Source organism: Centroberyx affinis, unplaced genomic scaffold, assembly GCF_046629955.1.
Source record: "Centroberyx affinis isolate AG114_WGS23_722 - 3 ecotype Tasmania unplaced genomic scaffold, CSIRO-AGI_Caff_v1 ptg010258l_1, whole genome shotgun sequence".
Lineage (NCBI taxonomy): Eukaryota > Metazoa > Chordata > Actinopteri > Beryciformes > Berycidae > Centroberyx > Centroberyx affinis.
In genome coordinates this window covers 212,404-236,010 of record NW_027284783.1, presented here as the reverse complement: position 1 = coordinate 236,010, position 23,607 = coordinate 212,404, and the positions used below count along the sequence as shown (strand labels likewise).

The window sequence follows — 23,607 nt, the reverse complement described above, 5'->3', positions numbered from 1 at the left end:
CTACATTTTTACTGGAGCCAAACTACACTCCCCATGTGTCTGCCTAGATCTCTTATACAGGACAGGATGCTCTGCCTCGGCTCGTTCCTGTACCTCTCCTCCCTATCAGCAGTTCTTTTAGCTAACCTTTGATAAATGCTTCAATACATGGAGAAAGTAAACTCCTACACACCAAGAGAGTACACACCAACCTGACAACACATAAATATCATGGCATATCATATCATAGATCATGTCATATATTATATTTTATTACTACAGTAAAACCCTTTTTCTCTGTCCTACCATTTCTACCCTCATTTTGATTATAAACAGTAAGCAGTACCCTGATCTCCTCTTCTGGCCCATTTTTGGCCCGGGTCGGCCTGATTCGGCCTCGTTGCGGCCTTCGTTTGGCTCACATGGTGCAAGATTTGTCCAGCGGCGGGGGCAGAGGGGGGGTGCTGCTCTTGGGCGGGACCATGGGTTTGGGCCTCAGGGCGGGGGGGCGCAGGGGAGCCCCCATCCGGGCGGCCGCCACGGGCTTGAAAGAGCCCAGGGCGTCCGGGGAGGGGTTGGCCGGCCTGGGAGGTCCGGGAGGAGGTCCGGGCAGCGGGCTGATGGGGCTCAGCGGGCTGAGGGGACTCGGGGTGCCCGGGGTGCCGGGAGTCCCCGGGGTGCCGGGGGTTCCCGGCGTGCCCGGGGTGCTGGGGGTGCTGTGGGGGCTGGGGGACTCGGAGGAGCAGGCGGTGACGGGGCCGTTCTTCACCTGCTCCAGAGTGTCCAGCACCACGTCAGGAGCCGGCCTGCAGCCCTGCCGCTCCAGCTGCCGCAGCTCCCCCAGAGCCACGCTCACCGTCTCCTCGATGTCCTGCAGCCAGGGAGAGGAGGGAGAGGAGGGAGGAATAAAAGAGGAGGAGGACATGGAGAGCAGCAGGGAAAAAGACAGAGAAAAAAAAAGAAAAAGGAAATGACTGGTTGCTCTATATTGTCAAACTAGGATCAAAAATGTATCGGGTGCTCTTGGAAAACGGGGAAAAAATAGTGCTACAAACAAAAGGACAATCCAGGCACTCCAAATATAAAAATAGAACCAAGAGGAAGGAAATATTTAAAAAGCCTTTATTGTAGTGGCTAAATTTCAGTGTTACAAACTGAAAGGTTTAATAGCATAAAGAAAGCGGTTCATTTCAAAATTCAGCAGAATGACCAGTTTTTTCGATATTGTCAGAATCTGCTTTGTTGGCGTTCGTCTATGTGCTAGAAGTGTGATTTTCAGACTGTTCCTCCGTACAATGGCAGTGAATGGAGAGAGAGAAAAACACAATTCTCCAGTCTCCTCTACCGGAGCAACAGATAACAGAGAATCATTGATTTTTGGGGTTTTATCAAGATACCCAAGACACTACCAAAGTGTCCATCCCCAACACTAGAATTCCATTTGGGTGAATCTACAGCATCTCAGTTAGTTAGCTGCAGCCCCACCTTGTGATTTAGGCTGATTTTACATGAAAATCTTGCTTAGTGATAAGTGATAACTATATCTGTGTGTGTGTGTGTGTACCTGTGCCAGCGTGTCGGGGTCCAGCGCTCTGGAGCGGTGGGAGTCGGTGAAGCCGTGCTGGCCGCTGCAGGAGCGGCGGATGGGCGTGTCCTCGGGCCTCCGCAGCGAGTCGTGCCGGCTCACCGTCATGGTCACGGCGGCGGCGGAGCGGCGGCGGCGCTCGGGGCTGTCGAGGGGCGGGGTCAGGCCCTGGCCCCGTCCCAGCAGCAGCTCCCGGGGGCTGAAGTGACCCGTCACCGGCGGCGAGCTCCTCTCCAGCACGCCCCCGTTGCCGTGGCAGTGGCTGTCGTTGGAGCGGCCGAGGGGCCGGCGGAACAGGCCGTCCGTCCGCTTCCTCCGGTGGCTGTCGACGGGAGGCGCAGACGTTAGCTGAGGTTAACACTCGGCCCATAGATGATGATGATGATGATGATGATGATGCCATGATTCAGTCCGTGGTGAATGTGAAGCCCATTTTTCCTGTGTTTTTATGTTGTAACCTGTAGAGGGATTTCATAGATGCCCTACATTTGACCTTTATTTTCCTCAAATTTGAAATAGGTCTTGTAGCAGATAAGAAACTTTTTATTATCATTAGGTCTGACTGATTTGTGAGTTTACATGTCAAAGAGTAAAGCTTGCTTACCTAACGCCTTATTCCAATCCATTTCATAGGAACTACTTCTAGGTAGAAAAACTATCTTTCTCAGCAGAGAGGCTTGAAATGAGGTGGACTTCTAATATTGATATTATCTGATATTAAAGATAGTTTTCGGTGAAACTAGCTGAGCATTTGGAGAGGTATTTTTTATATTTTTATTTTCTGAATTTGAACTGTGCTGATACACAGCTGTATCATTGCTGTTCTGCCTTCTTCCTTCTTCCTCTTACCCCATTCGTCCAATGAGGGTTTTCTGAATGCGTACATCAATTCAGAAGCATCCAAATGTATTTGGGTAGGAACTACTTTTCATTCACAAAAGATGTTTTTTTAATGGTCCCATTGGGTGAGGCCTATCAAAAACAGTTGAATGAAAGTGGATGGCGTCTAGAGCTAAGGAAATAAATGAAAAATGATAAATAAATGAAATCCTCATGAATTTTTAGAAGGGAGAGAAGGCTCTAGATGGAAAATGGACGGACTTATCCTTTAACCTCTTGTGATGATGGACGGTGTCTTACATGACAGACCTGTTATAGGTCTCAGGCGGTCTGATGTCGGTGGGGGAGCTCAGCTCGCTCCTGGACCTCTTGTCGTCGGTGCTGCTGCTTCCTCCGTCGCTGTCTGCTTTCTGACTGAGCGTGTCCGACATGGCGTCCGCCCTAGGACCACAAGCACAGACTCTAACCGACCAATCAGGACAAATCACCGGCACAGCCCCTGGAAACAGGAGAGCTGAACTAACAAAACAGACCAATTATCAATTAACCGATCGATCAATGGCAAGTGGTTAGTGACTCCCTCGGTCAATAAGTCCATTAATCAACAAGGTGTGCAATCCAGTGAGCAACAAATCCATCACCGCAACTCGTCAATGGATCAAATGGGCCACTCAGGAAGTTAACAAGGACTAAAGTGGGGCTGTTGTCTTAGCAAATGGTTTGCGTCATCCCCTGCTGACTTTCTGAGTTTCTGAATGGTATCACTGACATGGAAATGGCTTTATGAATATTCTGCAGACTTACAGTAGGGATTGTATGTGTATGTGTGTGTGTGTGTCAAGGTTATTATACTAAACTAAAACTGAGATGGAAACTAGGTGGTAAAAGGCATTGCAAATTGAAGTAAAAATTAAAACAAAAAAAAAACTAAAACTGAACTAAAACGATAAATAAATAAAATACAAATATACGTGAAATGTTTTTTAGTTTTGGTCTTTTTGTTTATGTGAAGGTCAAAGAGGAGGGTGAATTTTGAGCGGCGAACGCTAATTGAAAAATTTATGTAAATACATTTTAAAAAGACAGGTATGATTTATTGTTCATATTACACTATACCCATTGCAAACATATGCAAAATACCTGTTCTAAACGTCTATCATTACACCTATAAAAAATACCATGCCTACCAAAATACTAAAACTAGACTAAACATTTGTGAAAAATAACAGCTAAAACCCCCATTGAAAACGAACTAAAACTAAACTGAAATTTAAATGTAAAACTACATATAAAACCTCATGAAAAATCCCAAACTATGATATCCCTGGTGGGCTGTGTGTGTGTGTGTGTGTGTGTGTGTGTGTGTGTGTGTGTGTGTGAAGCATCTTCAGCCGTGCACTCGCCTGTCCTTCACCATGATGTACTGGTGAGGCACCAGGCCGTGGGTGCCGTTGTGACGCCCCTCCCACCAGTCGTGTGACGCGCGCTGGAACAGCTGCAGGGACGCTCCCTTCTTAAAGGAGAGCTCCCGGCCCGACCGGCCCACGTAGTCGAACCTCGCCACCGCCTCCACCGCCTCGCCCTCTGGGGGGGGGGGGAGAGAGAGAGAGAGAGAGAGAGAGAGAGAGAGAGAGAGAGAGAGAGAGAGAGAGAGAGAGCGAGAGGAGGAGGAGGAGATAAAGACGAGAGCCAGACGTGAAAATAGAGGTGAACCTGAACCTGTCAATCACCTGTCTCCGAGGCATTGTCTCCCCCAAGCTCAACCAATGAGAAAACAGCATGGGACTATATATATATATATATATATATATATAAAAAAGAAAACACCAAGGGCTTAAGTCTCTTCTATCAATTCGCTCCCCCACCTCCCTCCTGCCCCACACAGAGAGAGAAGAGGACGGAAGATAGAGAGAGAGAGAGAGAGAGAGAGAGGGTGGGGTGAGGATGGGGGGGGGGGGGGGGGCACGGTCTCCATGGCTGCTGTTGCCATGGCAACCGCTCTCCGCCGGGGAGACCGAGGGGACGGAGCGCGACGGGAGAGGGAGCCCGCTGGGCGCTCGTGTGTGTGTGTGTGTGTGTGTGTGTGTGTGTGAAGGTCAGGGGTCGCGCCTACCCTCCTCGCTGGTCTGGGTCTCGGTGCCGCCGTCGGGCTCGGCCTCCTCCAGCGCTCCCGGCTCGCTGAACGGACTCTCGCTGCGGGGAGGAGGAGGAGGGGAGGGAGGGAGGGAGGAGAGGAGAGGAGAGGGAGAGCTACAGTCAGCAGTGGATAGGCACACTGTCCATTGAACACCGTATGGGAACAAAGGAAGCAGGATACATGCACAGATGGAGACAAGGCTACTAACAGAGTCTAAGTCTATGTGACAATACAGCTCCAGCAGCTATTTCACAGCTATTTTTTTTTTTTTTTTTTTTTGGGATAGCAAACGTTTCCTGTTTATTACCGCCGCAAGGAGAGAGGAATGCAACACATAGGTAGGTGTCAGGTCTGACTCTTAGAGAGAGTTTTGTACACATGAGAGGAGTCACCTTCAGTAGATGGTTTTGGGTGCTTCCTTCATAGTAGCTTTTCCCCTAAATCCTCATCAGCCTATAAACGTGGCGTAAAGTGGGGAAAAAGGCTACAAAAGGGAATGATGCTGTAATAGGCTGAATACGATTTGTGAATAATGAAATAAATGAATATGAATGAACGTGAATGAATATGAATGACTAAGTGCTTCTCCTCCCACGTGACGATCCGTGTGCTCCTCACCAGTACTGGTCTCCGGTCATGCACTTCTCATAAACAGGCCCGGGGAGCTCCTTGGTGTCTGGGAAGATGTTGTCGTGGTGGAGGATGACCGTCTTGACGACCTCGTTCACGTGCGCCTGGCAGGCCACCTGGTCCAGGGTGTCGGGTGTGGGCAGGAGAGTGGGGCCGAACACGATGGCCAGGTTCCCAGCGTCCATCATGTTCTCGTCGCTGTACTGGGATAGGCTGCGCAAAAAGTGAAAGGGCTTTTACTATAAACGTCATGTTGCTCATCCTTCTCTAGAACTAGAATTGGCTGTAAAGTAAAAATAAAATGCAACGATGCCAATGACCTGAACATGTTGGGATGCGCTACATTGTAAAGTTCAAGTGGTATAAAATCTCAAATGAGTTAGCAATAGCTGTGGAAGATAGCTGTGAGGTTAAAGGTGCTTTGTGCTGCATTTATCACTGTCAAATTAATTGTGATGCCTTGGTATAATCACTGTAAACAAATGAGACGAGTGTTTAACGAAATTAAGACTACATTTCCCATAAACCCCCTTCCTGGCGTCTTTGTCTTTACTGAAGAGGATAGAGGATAAACATGTTGGAAGTGATTTTCCCATCGGCCTTTCCCTCCTTCCACCATCTGCCATCGCCAGAAACTCTGAAATCCTTCGCTGTTTGCTGTGGAAGAACAGCGCCCACTTCCTGTTTTGTGCTGTAAAGCAACCCGGCAGATTTCCCGCCAAATCCGACCCACTGGCACACAATGTAAAACGTAGCGCAGAGGCTGGTAGAGGCTGCCAATCTTCTCAGTGATGGTCTTGTTTGTTTACAGTAATTATACTAATGTCTCAAAATTAATATAGTAATGATTCATTGATGTTAAAACGCTACACATAGCACCTTTAACATTGCTACAACTAAAATTTGCAGCATCCAGTCTCTATCTGTGGCTCTGGGTGAAGATTACTAGTCATCGCAGGACCTGGAAGTGAAATACTGATCAAAATGAAATCTCATGACTCCCCCTTGACAGTGTAACTTCTGGTTTTAGCTGCACAAATAACAGTAACGCTGAATCCACTTCATAACCCCGCTAATAAATGCACACAAATACATTCAGCTGGTACATCACACCTGCACATCACACTCCCTCCCCCCCCCCCTCCTGCTCACACCTCCCTCCTCTCCATCCCTCGCTCTCTCATTCTATATTTGTTTGAGAGGCTGCGGAGATGAAATGAGCTCGGCTTCATCAGCTCTCCGTCCTCGGAGTGTGCACTTCTAACCCGCCTCACGCCGAGCCAATTTCGGCCCTCTCCTGAACAAGTGCTCGGGGGGGAAAAGCGGAGAACAGGGGCCGTGAGTGGTATTCAGCCGGCTAACGAGAGATCATACTGGATCTGTGGTTTTGTGTAAGTGGACACTCACTGGTTGAGGAAGGCGAACAGGTAACGCATCACCACCAGCGTCGCCCTCGGGACGCCCAGCAGGATCTTACGGATACATTGTGCTCTGTCATACAAGTTCTCAATACCTGCGGCAAGAAACACACAGACACACACACACACAAGCTGTCATCTTTCCCCAAGATATCACAAGGTGTCTGTAACACTGACACATCCTGAAATACCAGCCTGCGCAACAGAGAGAAGCTGGCTCCCTATCTCCTCTGTGGAATAGAGTGTATGAGTGTGAGTTACGGAAGCACAAAGAGACGCGAAAGAGAGACAAAGGCAAAGAAATTGGAGAAGGAAAGGGGGTGGGCGTGGGTGGGAGATGGATAGAGCAATCAGGGATTCATTTTTTATTTCCGCGACCAGGCAGTGTTGACGATAGCAGCTTATGTACCAATGAAAGTAGCGCAATAGTTACGGGTCACATTTTAGACTGAGGTTGAGGCAAGTGTTATGCCAAGTGATAAGGTTGGTTTAAGCAACACAAAATTGTCAGGTGGAAGAAGATCTTGGCAGAACTCCCTCTGGTAGAAACACACATACACACACTAGGGTTACACCGATATATTGGTTTGCCAGTATATCTGTCTGTAAAAACTGTAATGAAATGTTACTTTTTTGTACATTTACTTTACTCATTTAACTCAATTATGTTTTTTGTGAATTAATTCTTCATTTAGAGGCCTAATGTATCCCATGGTTTCCCTACCCTTCAATAGGTGGGGTGAGTCACCCTGCTTTAAGGAGATGTTAACCCAAAGAATTTCACTGAATACTTATAATTTTTTGGCATGAAAATGGTCAAATTTAAACATATTGAACATCACAAAATATCAGCTATCGGCGACTTCAGTCCAGAAAATATCAGTATCGGCCTTCAAAACGCCATATCGGTCGAACCGTAACACACCACCACAAACAAACACATCTCCATTAAAAGGCATTGCTACCCGTCAACACTGAAGAAGAAGAAGTGCCACTTACGGACGCAGGAAATGAGGTCGTTAAACCTCTCCTTGGGGAACAGGGGATTCTCCAACCCCCTGAAGTAGAGCTTCAACACACCAGCCACCGAGTTGATGTCATGGTTGCTCTCCTCGTCGATCAGTGGGTCGTTACCTAGGCGAGAGACAAACTGAGTTAATTGTCCTCGCGACCCACAAGAGGCTGACAATGATGTGACCTTAAGGAGATTTTCCAGTTGACCTCTCACCTCTCTCAAAGGAGTTCTTGATGTCGTTAACCTCCACTTGTGACCCTGACACCCGGAATATGCCTTGATGCTGGAGACCTGTTGGGAACAGAGGGGTGTGTGTGTGCATGAGTGTAAAGTTGTATGCCACCAATATCTGAATCCACTGACTCAAAAGACGAGGTACAAGCTTTTTTGGTAGATTGTACATTGGTCAACTTACCTGTTAAGTGATGAGAACATAGACCCCAAAATCATCAATGTGTCCCCGGTAGATCTTTGGCTCCGGTGCTCCATGCTAACACTTTAGCATACACTATGTTGAGTGATAATAGGCTACTAGAATTATCTCAAAAGTGAGAAAACGAGAGCTTGTAGCAGCTAAATGGTAAGTAACCTTAAACAATATGCAGCCAAGTCTGGCAATTTTGTATATGAGATACAATTTACTTGAAATATGACACAAAATGAACATAATGTTTTAAATTAGCAGAGACTACATTCCTATTTCCACGGGAGGTGAACATGGTGGGTGATGGGAGACTATGTATGCCTACAGCTACAAATTACTACGCAGCGGATGAATACCTGGTTGCTCACCTGAAATAGTTCCAAAGATAAATCTGGCTACAACAGCAATATTGAGTTCATTATATTTCATTTTATGAATCTACAGGCCATATAATAGAAACCACTAGCAACTTTTAATTTTACTAAAATGTCAATCTTCTTACTTCTTACTTTATAATGCTAGTGGCCGACTCTCACTCAACATAGTGTATGCTAAAGTGTTAGCATGGAGCACCAGAGCCAATAAGCTACATTGACACATGGATGATTTTGATGTCTGTGTTCTCATCACTTAACTGGTAAGTTGACCAACAGGACAATCTCCCAGACACTTGGTGTATTCCTTTAACAAAAGGATGTCAACTGAAAGCAAGCGAGTTTAACTCACCGTGCAGGTTGATGTAGCGAATGCAGCTCTCCACAAGCAAAGGTATGGCTTTAGTTGAGTCCTATAAACATTACAGAGAGATACACAGTATTCAGTCAGCTATTACCACACCCACAGACACACACACACACACACACAAAACATCAGCCTGATAGTGGGGAAACACTACCTGGTGCTTGCTATGGGAGTTCTTCCGCCCACGACTATCGAGTAGAAAGAGGAGAGAGAGGAGTGTCCCGGTTACATGGATTTTAGAGTTCAAAGTGGAAATGGTGGGAAGGAAAGTAATACATTTGTACTGCAACAAAAAAACATGTTCTATGTCTCACCTGGTAGTCAGCATGTCGGCCTTATACCCTATAAATACAGAAACAAGGCGAGCTTCAGAAAGGCAGGCAGCAGTGAATTCTGTACTATACATAAAGAGAAGAGAGAGAGCGACAGAAAGAGAAAGACATGTCTTACCCTCTGCTATGGCTTTCTTCAGTATATCATGTTTGGCTTGGAGTTTGGAGATGAGATTACTGCCTTCCAGATACTCACGGAATTTCTGAGGAGGAGAAAATATGACAAAAATGTAGAAATGCATGTCGGTAATATGCTCGTCTACACTCGTACGTGCCGGTGTGTTCTCACGGTGAAGTAGAAGAGCTCCGTCTCTTGCTGGTTGGCCCTCCTCTTGGTCAGGCTGGGCTTGTTCAAGTAGCCGTCCGACACACTGGACTTGACCGACTCCGAGGACGGGCTGTGGGTGAAGCTCTGGGAGACGTCGTAGTCGTCCAGCACCGTCATGTCCTGCAGGGTGGTCAGGGTGGCACCCCAGGTCTTCTTCACCTGGCAGGGGGACAGGACCGGACTCAGCGTCAAGGGTTTGGAGCGGCGTGTACTCACTGGATTATAGGGGTACATGCTCGAAAACATGGGTACGGTTTGTCAGGCTAGAAGAATCTGTCATATCAAGAGATATTTTATGGAGATGCTTTACAGAGTTGAAACATGGCCGCTCCCGTTTTCAATGGCCCGGTTCCACAGGCAAAATCCATATTCATTTTCTCCATAGACATTCCAGAAAATCTCGATATGAAGACTTTTAAAGTCCCACTGAAACGGAAGTTAGAGCGTCTTTAGCTTCTGTACTGTGACGTATTTCCCAGTGAAACGGAATATTTGAGCGGTGTACAGTTACAAGAGGGATTTAAATCAAATCCTTCGCATTTGATTGGACCGTTAAATGGTGGGCGGGGCTTAGAGGTTAGTGCGATACGGAGCTACAGAGAGAAACGGAGCTACAGAGGACTGTTGGCTCCACACACACCAGGTTGAAGAATGATTGATGGGTGGATGTCATGATATTATTGGTTGAAATTGGTTGGTTCATGCTTACGTAAGCACACAGCATATTTTGTTTTACAGGAAGAAAACATGATTGGATTTTGATATAAAAATACAAAGAAATGTATTTTTTGTATTTTTTTTGGCATATATTGTTAAATAGGTGCACGATATGACCGGGGATGTGATCTAAAAGGGTTAAAAATGCATTTTTCATTTCATCTCGACTTTAAGCTTTGAACTGAACTAGCCAGCAATGAGATGAATCACGAGCGTATGACAACAGATTCAGAAAAAATACAGATATGAAAAATGAAAAAAAGGCAATGATACAAGACTCTGTACGTAACGTTTTTTAAAAGGGAATGAAGCATTGCGAGTGATGCCATTGATTCCTTCTCCCTCATTTTCAACACTGATACTAAATAATAACATAATAATGATTACTTCTTCATCATCCTCAAACAAAGACATCACGTCTGACAGTAAAACCATGGAGGAGCCATGCCAATCACCAATACAGGTTACTAGCCGACCAACGTCACTTCACTGTGATCTACCTACCCACCATGCACAACTTTGGCGCAGGTTTCTATGGTAACAGCAACGATTCCGATTGGTGGGAACTCGCTAAAGCTTGTGTGTCATGTAATATTTCACAAGGAACTCAGGAATAAAAGACGATTTCTTAACAACAAAGTTGAAATCGGACAGACTGATGGCATCTAGCCATTTAAGTGTCAAAACTATTAGTGTATCGATTCTCTAGTTTATACCTTTGGGAAAGATTTAAATCTCCAAACTAAACAAGACTTTATGACTCATGAGTTGAAAATTATGAATCATGAATTTGTAATTGCTTGTTTTAGGGTGGAGTTTCACTTCCAGTGCTTGATGAGCCATATGTGTTCATGTGTTTATGTACACTACGTATGCAAAGTGTGTTTGTATTTACAGTGAGGATGATGGGCGTAAAAGTGTTTTTATTTGTATATGATAATCAGGGCGTGCTTGTCTGTATGAGTGTGTGTGTGTGTGTGTGTGTGTGTTTGTACACTGCTGAGACGTGCAGATGCAGCTCATTAATCCACACTCTATCAGCATTTTTATGCCCTTCAGGGTGAGTTAACAGCTGCCCTCTCTGCGCACCACACACTCTCCAATCTGCTCCACGACACTTTGCGCTCCATAGAATACAGCATGACAAGAAGCGTGTGTAGAAGTTGCTTTCAGATGACAGAAGTTTATTTTTAGCAAGTACATCTGCTACTTTATCACCCCATTCACTTCCATCTAAATTACCATATCATAACTTTGAGTGCTGTGACTGTCAGAAATACATTTTAATTGGTAATCTGCAAAGTTCTCGTTTTTTTTATTTTTTTATTTGTCTTCATCTTTGGTGCTCAGCACTCATTGCTGTGGTGTTTCTGCACACTGAGTATGTGTGTGTGTGTGTGTGTGTGAGTGAGTGTGTGTTTCTCACCTCCTCGTTCTCTATCTTTAGAGAGGCCAGGCGGGTCTGGAGCTGTGTAAGGCGGAGTGTGAGCTCAGCCTGGACTTGTGGTTGGGCAGCGATCTGGGTCACCTGACAGGAAGAGGGACAAACAGCAAGACAATCAGCCAATTACAGTCCAGAGGGGGGAAAAACTTGCATATGCTAGAATAAATGTGTGTTAACATCTTTAAGACTGTTGTCATTTAAATATACTATGTTATACAATGTATTAAAACAGCTGAAAATCACCTTCTAATGCAATAAATGTATCAAACAAGCTGTAAAGTACATTCTGCTCTTTTCCTTTAAAGTTCCCAGATATTCCCTCACACACAGAGAATTCATCACATTCCCTGACTTCCCCTGCCTGGAACACATCTCTCCAAAATTCCACATATTCCTGTAATTCCCTGAGCCTGCGGGAACCCTGGTATGCGCGCAAACACGCCGCGGCGCACAATGTACTGACTGTGTCGCCCATGTGGGCCTGGAAGCTGAAGCGCGAGGGGGGGCAGAAGGCGGTGGGGTAGAGGCCCAGCAGGCGCTGCCGGTCGCGGGCCGGGTCCAGGCCCTCCACGGCCCCCTCCAGCACCTCCAGCCCCGCCCGCCTGGACGCCTCCAGGCTCAGCTCGGCCGACAGGTAGGTCCTCAGCGCCCGGCTCAGACTGGAGTGGTACCCTAGGTCACAGCACTGAGATGGGGAGGGGGGGAGAGAGGGAATACAAGAGGAGTCATTATATTAGTGGGAAATAAGGAATAATAAATGCATACTTGAATACCTTTTTTCACAATGTAGGGATTGGGGTCAGACAGATATATCAGTTTGACGATCTATCTGACATTGTTGTCCACTGATAATATGATGGAGGTGAGGATATGATTTTACATTTTCATCAGACTGCAAAACCTTTAATGAATGGCTTTCAATGGAGAGTTTTAGTGTCCCATGGTCTAAATGCTGTTTTAGAGGCTTTTCCACCCTGACAAGCATAAAATTCTACAGGAAACATTAAATTATTGTTATTTCTTGGATTTTTTTGGCATGACAATGGTCAAATTTAATTATACTCCGCAAAATATGAATCCAAAAATCTCTGTATTGGCATTCAAACACCCATACTGGATGAAACCCTATTTACAATCAGTCTGTGTGCGTCTGTGTACTCACGTCTATAATATCAGGCAGATCATGGATGTAGTATTTGAACACAGAGGCGTTGGTCGCCTCCAGAGTCAGCAGGTACTCATTCCTGGCTTTTAGAGTCTTCAGTTTATTCTCTGAGTACTTAGCCTTCCTCTGATGGGAAGAGAAAGAGAGGAAGAGGAGGTGAAAATGCGGAGAATATAACCAGGAATTTGGCTAGAATGTGTTCCCGGAATTCCCAGGCATGTCCCTTCTCGGTATTCCGCACCTTCTCCCTCATCTTCTCCATCTTGCGCGCGGCGTTGCGTCTCTGGTGGCGCTCCTCTATCCGCAGGCCGAACACAGGCTCCACCCCTCCGGACGTCCCCGTCACGCCCTTGACGCGCCCCTCCTGGCGCTCCGCGTCCCTCAGCTTGGTTTCCGCGTTGATCGTCTCCGCGTGGTACATGTGGTACGTCTTCATCACCTAGGTAACCACAGCCCACAATGCATCTCTGAGCAAGGCGGGGCATAAACACTGAAAAGCAAACATTACATCATGGCCTACTGTTTTTTTGTATTCGTCAAGGTTATCAGGTCCACTCTGAGCTGATTTCCAGTCTTTACTTATTTAGACAAGAGGCTTTTAAGGCCGGCACTCGCAGCTAAAATAAACCTTGACATTAGCCGGCCAATAATCAGCAACTTTTCTCCTTCATGGCTCCTGGCAGACCTGCTAAATATCATCTGAGAAAGAACATAGCTTCATCATGGTGCTCACTTTGACTTGGAAGGTAGAAACTAAGGATACAGAGAAGAAGCAATGAGGATTTGAAAATGCTCAGGATCAAATTCATGGCAATTTTATGGCTTTTAGAACTGAGATATTGCAGCTTTCAAAATGTCCCTTCATGACTTCTCCACGATCCACTTTATGTACAAATCAGATTTCAATTGAGGGTGTGCTGGCCTTCTTTAGACTCCCAAAATCCACCGGCCCTTCCGGTATTAAAGCCGAAGTTCGCGTCACTTACGGTGTAAAGCTCATTGAGAAGCTTCATCAGGTCCTCCTGCAGCTGAAAGGTGATCTCTTTACTCTGAAAGTGGGAGAAAACGGTGGAGAGGAGGAGAGAGGGAAAGAGAAAGTTATCGCACCCTTGCGCAGAAAGCAGGCAAAACCCCACAGAAGCTCCCAGTCAGACAGGACTTCAGTGCGAATAGGCCCTGCTGATCAATCAAGCCGGATAAATAAACGGATGAAGCCACACACAAACAAATGAATTCCTAAATGAAACGAGCCGAGCCCGACTCCTGAGCCTCCGCCATGCCTGCGCGCAAACCGAATTCCTGTCTCATGCATTAAACAGGCCCCGGCCGCTTTGGGAAGGAGTTATGTGGCAGCGCGGTGCCGCATTAATATTGCATTATGCTAAATGACTGTGGAATCCCAGAATGGATGAATCCTGTTCCCATAGCGCCCGCTGAGGAAAGATCAGCTGAGCCCCCGTCGCCATGGCCACGGGGCTGTCGGCGTTGTCATGGCCACCGAAGCCAGCCGGCCCCCGTCTCCTCCCGGGGCTCTCGGCTCTCGGGTCCCAGAAAATCATCCGTTCTTCCGAGCGCGTCAAGAGTTTTCGGCCGTGCAGCACATGGCTCCCAGCACCCTCTGCACTTTAGTTAGCATGAATAAAAGACGAGCCGGAACAGAGATTAATAATGAACGCGCCGAGCTAAACTTGGAGGCGTGTGTGTGTGTGTGTGTGTGTTTAATTTGCTAAACTCCAAGGCGGCCCCAACATAGCTCCGGGGAATATAGACTTTACTTTTCATTAGAATCAACTCCCTTTAATACACCTCCTCTCCCATACTTAAAGAAGCCGTATAAAAAAAAATAAAAAAATAAACAAGCCTACGGTAACTAGAGTTCTGCCCAAAAACGACGACTCCCCCGCTTCGGTCCTATCGGAAAACCGTTCCCCCCCCCTGTGATCTGCGCTGAATCCCGGCAGCATACTGATGTTCGGAAGCTTTGTAATTACACATTCATGAAGTAGGGCTTTTTTTTTTTTTTTTTTGGGTTACAAATTACACATGTAAAGAAAATGAAAGGATTTATTAGATTTTCCGTCTTCCCTCTTCCCTCGTGCAGCCGGAGAGCATGCTTGACTTCACAAACCATTACTGTATGCATACTGTATGCACTGCCACTGCTCTAAAGGCAGAGAGAAATGGGATCAAAGTGGAAGTGGACAATATTGTAGGTGCATTTCGCATACAGCCAACAGTCTTATAGGTGTGGATTGTTTTAGTTTTAGTGTCACATGATGGTCTAAATGCTGTTTCAGAGGCTTTTCCACCCTGACAAGAATACAATTCTGAGGGGAAACACTGAACTTTTGGTATGAAATTGGTCAAATTGAAAGACAAGAAGCTCAGAATCCTTTTATGGTCTGGCTCACCCTCTTAAGCAGGCGGGCCGAGTCCTCGCTGATGTGGGTGAGGCGGGTGATGACGTTGTTCAAGTAGAGGTCGCTGAGGGTGGCATGGTCCTTACTCTCCCTCCTCACCTGGGAGAGAGAGAGAGAGAGAGAGATGGAGGAAATTAAGGCATTGATGTTTACACACTCCCTATTAAAATATGCTCCCACGAAAGCAAACACACACACACACACACACACGATCTACCTGGTTTAGCAGCAGGTACCAGCAGTTCACCGGAGACAGCAGGTTCTGATCCTTTCTGGAAGAGAGAGAGAGAGAGATAGGAATAGGTTAAACATACACACACAGCACACACACACAAACACACACAAACACACACACACACGCTCACGCAAACATGCACATATGCATGCAAAAGCGTGAGTACACAAGCATAAAACCCTCATATGTACTGTACACACACACGCGTGCAAACACACACAAATGGAAGCACAAGTACGCAAGCATAAACCCCACACACACCCACACACACACACACACACACACACACACACACACACACAGCATGACCAATTACTGCCAATTATACCCCCTGCATAAACAATTACACTTACTATTCTATGAAGACGTTAATTTAGGTGAAGTAGACATTAATCCCAGTGAATTAAGTGTGTGCATGCTTACAAACAAACAAACAAACAAACCCCCCCCCCCACACACACACACACACACACACACACACACACACACATCCTCCTTACTTGTATTGCTGATGGTCTTTAGTGCTGCGGGTCTTGGCCATGAACCTCTCGGCCAGCTTCTCAAGGTTCCTGGAATATTCCGTTTCAATCTCGGCCTTCTTCCTGAAGAAGTCCTGCAGGTCCTGGAGCAGCTGGACCCGCATCTCTGTCTGCTGCTCCAGACATCGCTGCTGCTCAACCAACTGGGCCCGCACATCTACACACACACACACACACACACACACACACACAAATACACACAAACACACGAACATGCATAAACACACAGATGGAAGATGTACATTAGACACATTGGCTACTTTGTGTACATACAACAGCAAAAATATTGAAATAATAATATAATCATTGCACTGTAATCTCTCAAATCCAATTTTTTTAGCAACCCTTAAAGTGGTAATCCGCAAGTTTCTTGTTTTTTTTGTTTTTTTTGGTGACATCTTTGGTGCTAAGCAGTCACTGATGTGGTGCTTCTGTTGATTGTAGTTTTAGTTCTACAAACATTTCTCACAGGCAGAGCTGCTCTGGAGGCAGAAATAATCTCATTGGTTGAAGTAAACCTCAATGGGTGGAGACAAAGAACCACAGTTTTCTGGCTAAGTAACATTAGACTGAAGCCCAGTCCAAGAGGTAAGAGGTAAGAGAGGAGGAAGCTAATATTATGAATCTATGTTAGCTAGTTAGCCTAGCTGACCTTCCAAGTTCAAACTAGCCATACTAGCCTACAGCTATCTAGGTAAGCTAGTTAGCTTGCTGCTGACCTTCCAACCTCATGAATGTCATGGTGACAAAAAAGAAGTATTTGTCATTTATATTTTTATTTCTATTTTGACCCGAGTTCCTTCTTTGCAATTTGCTAGTTAGCGCTCTTAAAACTGAGGTTCTTTGGCTCCGCCCACTAAGATTTTCTCAACCAATGAGATTCTTTCTGCCTCCAGAGCAGCTCTGCCTCCAAGACATTTGTTTAAGTAGAACTCCAATCTTTTCCTTGGAGTCTCTTTTGATGAAGATTGTTATGTCAGTCAGTGATTAGAGTAGCAAAACTGACATTCATTTATATCAAAATGCTGTGGATTATTACTTATAACTGTATATTACTTACTTATAACTGTATATGGGAACAACATGAAATAGCAGCCATTTTGAATTAGAAAGCTAACTGGCAAAAACCATGCCAGAATCAACTGAGTGAGCAGCAAATATACTTACATACTGGTATAAAAACACACACACACACAAACACAAACACACACAGAAACACAATAATGGATGAGTTGCAAAGACTTGCTGAGACTAAAGGCCATGGCAGTATTCTATGGGGATCTCTATGAACCGTATCGGTGAAACTGTGTGTGTGTCTGTGTGTGTGTGTGTGTGTGTGCAGCTGTGTATGCGTTTGTGTCTGTGCGTGTGCACGCGCGCGGGTGTGTGCATGCGTGTCGATGCGGCAGATCTGAGCTCTTGTCTTCACCTTCCTCGTCACATGGTTCACACACAGTGTGTGGTTGCCAAGACAACAGGTAGTGGAGTGGATAGGGTCCCCCGGGGATTGGTGTGTGTGTGTGTGAGAGAGAGCGAGAGACACAAGACAGTGAAGGAGAGAGAGAGAGAGAGAGAGAGGGAAAGAGTTGGTGCCATACAAATAAGAGAAAATGTGAGAAAACAGAGGAAAGGATGAGGCAGTGTGGATAGACAGCAAAAGACAGAGTGAGCGGCACAGAGAGAGGAATAAATGAGAAGGAGAGAGAGGAAGAGAGAGAGAGAGAGGTGGGGGTTATCATTGTGTATTCTCTCCTAGCGCTCTCCTCTCCCTCCTGCTGCAGATAGATCCAGCGCTCTGAAACAGCACAACCAGTGAAGCGTGCAGCCATGCATTACCATGCAGACTGTAGGACTCAGTGTGTGTGTGTGTATTTGTGTATATGTGTGTGTGTGTGTGTGTGTCTGTTACTTAATGTTACTGCAGTCAGAGGATGTTCAAGTCCAAGGTGACTCCTAAGAGAAAAATGGACAGCCTTCGTCATCAGTAATTATAAGAGATTAGAGACAGCGGGAGAGAGAGGGAGAGAGGGAGGGGAAGCGTATAATACTTCATATGAAAAAAAAATCACGACTGGCAGAATAAGATTATATCTCGCCTCGTCAATGGATCTCCTCGGCTTGGATCAGAGTGAATTGAACGTGAAAGGGGGACGTCTGCTGCGTTTTAGCGTTTTGATGTGTGAGGCGCTCCCCCGGTCCCTCGAAGCCTCCCCCGGTGTCCCCGCAGCACCCCGGCCACGCCGCTCACCCATCTTTGATCAGAGAGGCTACACTCACAGCACAATGTGGCAAAACGCTCCGATGAGGGGAGAGCATTATGCAGAGCGTCTACCTGGCGCAGAGGATCGATTCGTTTCATGAAGAAATCAATACGATGCAGGTTTCTCAAAGCACCCCGGGGGGTTGGTTTGGGTTTTTTCGCTGGGGGAATGGTAAACATTGGGGGTCATGGCATCTGAACTGTGGAAGGTCACAGTATGAAAATGTATGAAAGTCAATATCATATCAATAAATGTCAATTTTGCTGTATCTCTATCGCAAATTGCTATAACACAATAGTGATTCAACCTATATCCAGTGGTGGAAAGTAACTAAGTACATTTACTCAAGTACTGTACTTAAGTACAATTTTGAGGTACTTGTACTTGAGTATTTCCATTTTATGCTACTTTGTACTTATACTCCACTACATTTTAGAGGGAAATATTGTACTTTTTACTCCATTACATTTATTTCACAGCTATAGTTACTAGTTACTTTTCAGATCAATATTTTATATTTAAAACATTTGATCATCTTTATAAAATAACTATAAAATAGCATTGTTATAGATTAGGCTACCCAAAAGTATAGCTAAATTGTTAAAATTAACTTCACGTTGACAACTTTAAAATGCTGCTTACATGCACATGTATGTCAATAAATCAGTATTAATATTCCAATAATTTATGAAAAATATAACTCTCTAAATGGGGACAGTTTGCATAATGAGTACGTTTACTTTGATACTCTAAGTACATTTTGCTTGTAATGGAGTATCTTTACATTGTTGTATTGCTACTTTTACTTAAGTAAAAGATCTCAGTACTTCTTCCACCACTGCCTATATCCAGGTCATGAAAGCATTTCCATTTGCTGTTCTGAACACCTGGTGTCTGGTATGTCTTTCCTGGGAAAAATCCTCTGGTACACAGGAAGTGATGCGGTTTATGTCTCTAGTTTATTTGGAATAAGCAGAAGAAGAACTGGGTAGTTTGCATGAGCAGTGATAGCCACCATGGCTGAACAGACAAACTTCATCAACAGAGAAACCAAGGAAAAAGATTTGCCACACTGTTTGATTGACAGGTGATTGGATTTTTGGCATTTCCACTTTTGATAGTTGACAGGAGAAAGGCGGGAAAGATGGCTGAAAGAGAGGGGAATCAATCTCTCACCCTAACAGTTCATATTGCGTGTCAGCGCTGTACAATTTTCAATTACTGTGCAATTTTCTTTTACAAGACGCATCTGTTCTTTGCAGATGACTGGGTTCCTTCCGTTCCCCTTCCTTCCATCCTCCACGTCTCCCAGACTGGCGGAGGGAGTCTTTGCTTTCAGCTTGTGATGAAGCAGGTGACTAATTCATTAATTATCCTTCACTGGTTCAGAATCACTCTTCACACCCATCTTACCCTGACCTTCCCTACGTGCGCTTTCGCCGCGAGCACGCCCGTGTGTGTGTGTGTGTGTGTGTGTGTGTGTGTGTGTGTGCGTGTGTGTGATGTGATGTCACCGCTCCAACAGGAACAGGAAGCTCACGCTGTCTTCGGAGGTGGCCGTTGCCATGGCGACCAGGTCCAAGGACACAAGGGCAGAGTACCGCTGGATAATCATTAAGGAGCACACACACACACACACACACACTCTGATCCTGGCCTGTGATACAGCCCTCTAAAACATTTACTCAGCGAAGAGTCACCATCACCCACTTCATTCTGTGTTTCTCTCTCACTATTCCTTCACCTCCCTCCCTCGTTTTTTTCTCTCTCTCTCTCATTTCCCCTCCATCCCTCCGTCTTGCAGGTATGCAGATGTGAGGTCAGTAATCACCTACATGCAGACGCAGGCAGAAAAAAAAAAAAACACACACACACACACACACACACAGAGCCGCAGCAGAGCAAACACTCATGGAGCGCTTCATCTCTGCCTTCTTCCCCTTCCGTCTCTCCCTCGCTCTCTCTCCTCTATCTGCTCTCCCCCTGCAGAGCCCCCCTTTTTTCTTTTTCTTTTTTTCTTTTTTTTTCTTTTCCTCGCAATTTGCATTTCTCATTAGGCGAGGACGATCCTCATCTCCGCCCCGTTCGGAACCGAGCAGAAGGGGGGTGACGGGACCGTAAGGGGAAGCCGGGATCGGGGGTGGGGGGGGGGGCGGTTCGGGTGTTATCGAGCACACAAATATGTATTGTCAGCAGTATGCGTAATCTCTGTGCTACCTTGTGCACGGGCTCTCACCTCAGTGGATGCACCCCACCTCATCGCGAGAGAGCGGCCACCTCCTGTGTATACATTACACACCACCTACTGCATCGGCCAATCAGGAGCCGGAGAGGGGAGGCAGACTTGGAAGGCACATAGTTACAATGCAGATCTATACGTTCGGCTCCTGCCAAGAGGCGATAGGACGCAAGAGAGCCAGCGGAGGAGCCGGGCTTTAGCCGAGTGGTCATTACAATGCAGGGCATCCCCGAGTGTGTTTTGGCCACCTGCCAGAGCGAGGAACACACACACACACACACACACACAGGCATGTATGCACACAGACACACACACGCATAAACAGACGCACACTCGGGGGCTGTAATGCTCTCCACTACTCTCCATTAAATCTAATCACTCAAAGTCTCTGTGTCGATTCGTTGTGTGTGTGTGTGTGTGTGTGTGTGTGTGCGCGCGCGATACGGAAGAGGACCGGGGGGGGGGGGGAGTCTTGTCACACAGTGTGCCGCACTGACAGAAAGAGCACAGCGGGGGTGAAGGATGAGGGAGAGGGAAGCAGGAGAGAGAGAGAGAGTAATTGTGCGTGCAAAAAGAAGAGGAGGAGAGAACTCGCCCCCTCCTGAATGAAGCCTCCCCTCCGCCTGTATCTGTGAACGGGGGAAAAAAAAAAAAAAGTGGCGTGTGCATGTGCTGATCAGGAAGGTATCCGCCGTAGTGTAAACACACACACACACACACACACACACACACACACATTCCTCTGTTTCCGTCATCGGCTTTAATATCTGCCCACGGCGAGGTGGTGTGCGCCTTTCGGGGTGAATAGTGAGAGCTCTTCCTTTTTAGAAGCTAAGCGATGGTGTGGGCGTAGGTGACAACCGAGTATGTACGAACAAGTGTGAACAGCCATGTGGAGAGAGAGAGAGAGAGAGAGAGAGAGAGAGACCGAGCCGAAAGACTGTGGAGGAGAGAGAGAGAGAGAGAGCAGGATGGAAGGCCTCGTCAACTTCCCGTCAGAAAAAAAACCCCAAAACTGGGGAAATTTGCAGGCCGGATAAGAGTCCAAAGCATGTAGCGCTCTTCATTGCAATAGTAAAAGGTCAGCCATTTTGAGTGGTTAGGCATTCCAGTGGAGCCCGCAGGTCTCTAGCAGGTGAGACTTTTAAGATGACACACACACACACACACACACACACACACACACAGCCAGGGAAAAGGGAGCGTATGTTCAGACGATGGGGCAGATGTGGCACAGACACTGATTAGAGCTGCGGTTTGAAAAGGCCATTTGACTCACACACACACACACACACACACACAAACACACTCCACACCCTTGAGGCATCGGTATGGGGGTGACGGTAACCATGGCGCTGAGGGTGGAGGGGGGGGGGGGTGTCCCACGGTCACACCGTAACCATGGCAGCCGTCGGTCGAGTTTGGCAGACATCATCATCATCATCTCCATGTGTCCCCATCATCATCATCATCGTCCTCATCACACCTCGGGAAGTCACGCATGGATCCGGGGGGGGGGGGGGTGCTCAGGCTACACACACACACACACACACACGCACGCACACACACACACACACAGGGGAGCCTGCTGCAGTCACAGCCTCAGAGGAATACCAATAGAGCGGCTGGATACTCCCAGACGGGCCGGAGATGTTGCTCATTAGAGAGCGAGAGAGAGAGAGGGAGAGAGAGAGAGAGAGAGAGAGAGAGAGAGTGGAGGACACACTAGCCGGAGGTCTTCAGACAGGCAGCCGGTGGAACCCACTTGACTGTGGGCACGCCGTCGCTGGCAAACACACACACACACACACACACACACCCCGCTCTTACACATGGCTGAGAGAGATCAAGGGCTCCGCAGACTACCCCCCCACGCCCCCGCTCGCACCCCCCTCATCGCCCCCCCCCCCCCCCCCCAACCCATCCCCATCCTCCTCTTCCTCCCCTACTACGCCCCCCCCCCACCCCCCCACCCGTCCTCCTTCCTCCACACCCCCCTCGGGCGCCGTGCAGCACTCAGGATGAACCCAGAAAAATACTGACGTCTCATGGTGAGGTGTCAGCTCCCATACACACACACTGGTAAACGAGGTCTGCTGGGCTGAATTCAGCTGCATAGGCACTGGGTAGTGGATGCTGGCAGGCAGGTGTGTGTGTGTGTGTGTGTGTGTGTGTGTGTCTGAGTGTGTGTTTATAGCTGGTTTGTGTGCTTGTGTGTGTGTATATAGGTGAGTAAAGGTGGGTGTGACTATGCAATGCCTTCCAGATGGCCACTGGGTTAACACCAGTAACAGTCATTCTAATAATAATAATCATAATAATAATGATGATATTCTTACCTTTCACTTGGCTCTCGTATTCAGCGAGGATTTCTTTGTCCTTCTTGCTTTTGTTTGAGTTTGACATGTCGCCACAGTAGAGGTGATCGATCAACAAAACCAGGTAGAAAATCCCCCTTTTTTTTTTCTTCTTTTTTTTTTATTTCCCTCCTTTCCGCGCGTCTACACCGCCCGAGGCTTCAGTTACAAACATACTAGGTAAATCCATCCAGTGCCGCAACAACACAGTAGTGGCCCCGCACCTCCACGCAAGGGGTGGGGGGGGTGGGGGGGGGTGGACGCGCCTGAATCACGCACAGTCAGTGAGAAATTACCCACTCGTGACCGCCGCAAGGACCCACGAAAGCCATTGCATGGAGAAGAAATAACTGTTGTAGATTAAAAAAAAAAAAAAAAATTAAATATCAGGTGTCCTCTGTCTTCAGCTCAGTCGAGGAGCGGCGGCGTGCAAACATGCAATCACACCCACGCACACACATACACACACGCACCGGTTTGCAGGGAGGACCGGGCACACGCCCACCACTAGGTAGCACGCAACGGACCACACACACATACACACACACTCACTCCCGGTTAAGGCTCGGTGTTTGATGTATCTTCACCCCGTGGTAACCTTTCACACGCGCAACCCAGACACCGTAGCGGATGGGAGTGATAATGATGAGAGAGGGGGGGGAGAAAAAAATAGTAATGCGAGTCCAGATGAAATGCCGGTGAGAAAATGGGTGTGACTGGGGCGGGGGGCGGAATCAGTGACGGGATTGACAGCTGATAGGACCACTGAATCACAGACTCTCCAGCAGCTGAATGGGCGAT

The 23,607-nt window shown here is 46.9% G+C and overlaps 1 protein-coding gene across 3 annotated transcripts; it reads right to left on the bottom strand.

The window, feature by feature from the left end:
- Positions 1-397: 397 nt before the first annotated feature.
- LOC139640688 (SLIT-ROBO Rho GTPase-activating protein 1-like) lies at positions 398-22,855 on the bottom strand. 3 transcript variants are annotated; one of them, XM_071514875.1, is made up of 24 exons: positions 22,789-22,855; positions 15,911-16,106; positions 15,393-15,447; positions 15,167-15,274; positions 13,742-13,804; positions 12,997-13,194; positions 12,753-12,881; positions 12,054-12,275; positions 11,573-11,674; positions 9,391-9,588; positions 9,220-9,304; positions 9,084-9,111; positions 8,924-8,957; positions 8,755-8,815; positions 7,818-7,895; positions 7,589-7,723; positions 6,579-6,684; positions 5,160-5,384; positions 4,518-4,597; positions 3,808-3,988; positions 2,714-2,845; positions 1,544-1,886; positions 714-850; positions 398-623 (listed from the first exon to the last, which is right to left on the bottom strand). In XM_071514875.1, the coding sequence occupies exons 1-24, from the start codon at positions 22,853-22,855 to the stop codon at positions 398-400; spliced, it is 3,189 nt and encodes a 1,062-aa protein (XP_071370976.1). The 3 variants fall into 3 exon arrangements, with proteins under 3 accessions (XP_071370976.1, XP_071370974.1, XP_071370975.1); XM_071514873.1 differs by having other exon boundaries at positions 398-850; positions 2,705-2,845; XM_071514874.1 differs by having other exon boundaries at positions 398-850.
- Positions 22,856-23,607: the final 752 nt, after the last annotated feature.

Bases quoted from the DNA above. Each gene is read 5' to 3' on its own strand.
- LOC139640688 (XM_071514873.1), bottom strand. From the start codon at position 22,855: ATGTCAAACTCAAACAAAAGCAAGAAGGACAAAGAAATCCTCGCTGAA. The intron at 8,958-9,083 runs GTGAGACATAGA...TCTACTCGATAG, and splicing joins GCCGACATGCTGACTACCAG to TCGTGGGCGGAAGAACTCCC. The intron at 5,385-6,578 runs GTGAGTGTCCAC...CTTTTTGCGCAG, and splicing joins CTGTTCGCCTTCCTCAACCA to CCTATCCCAGTACAGCGACG.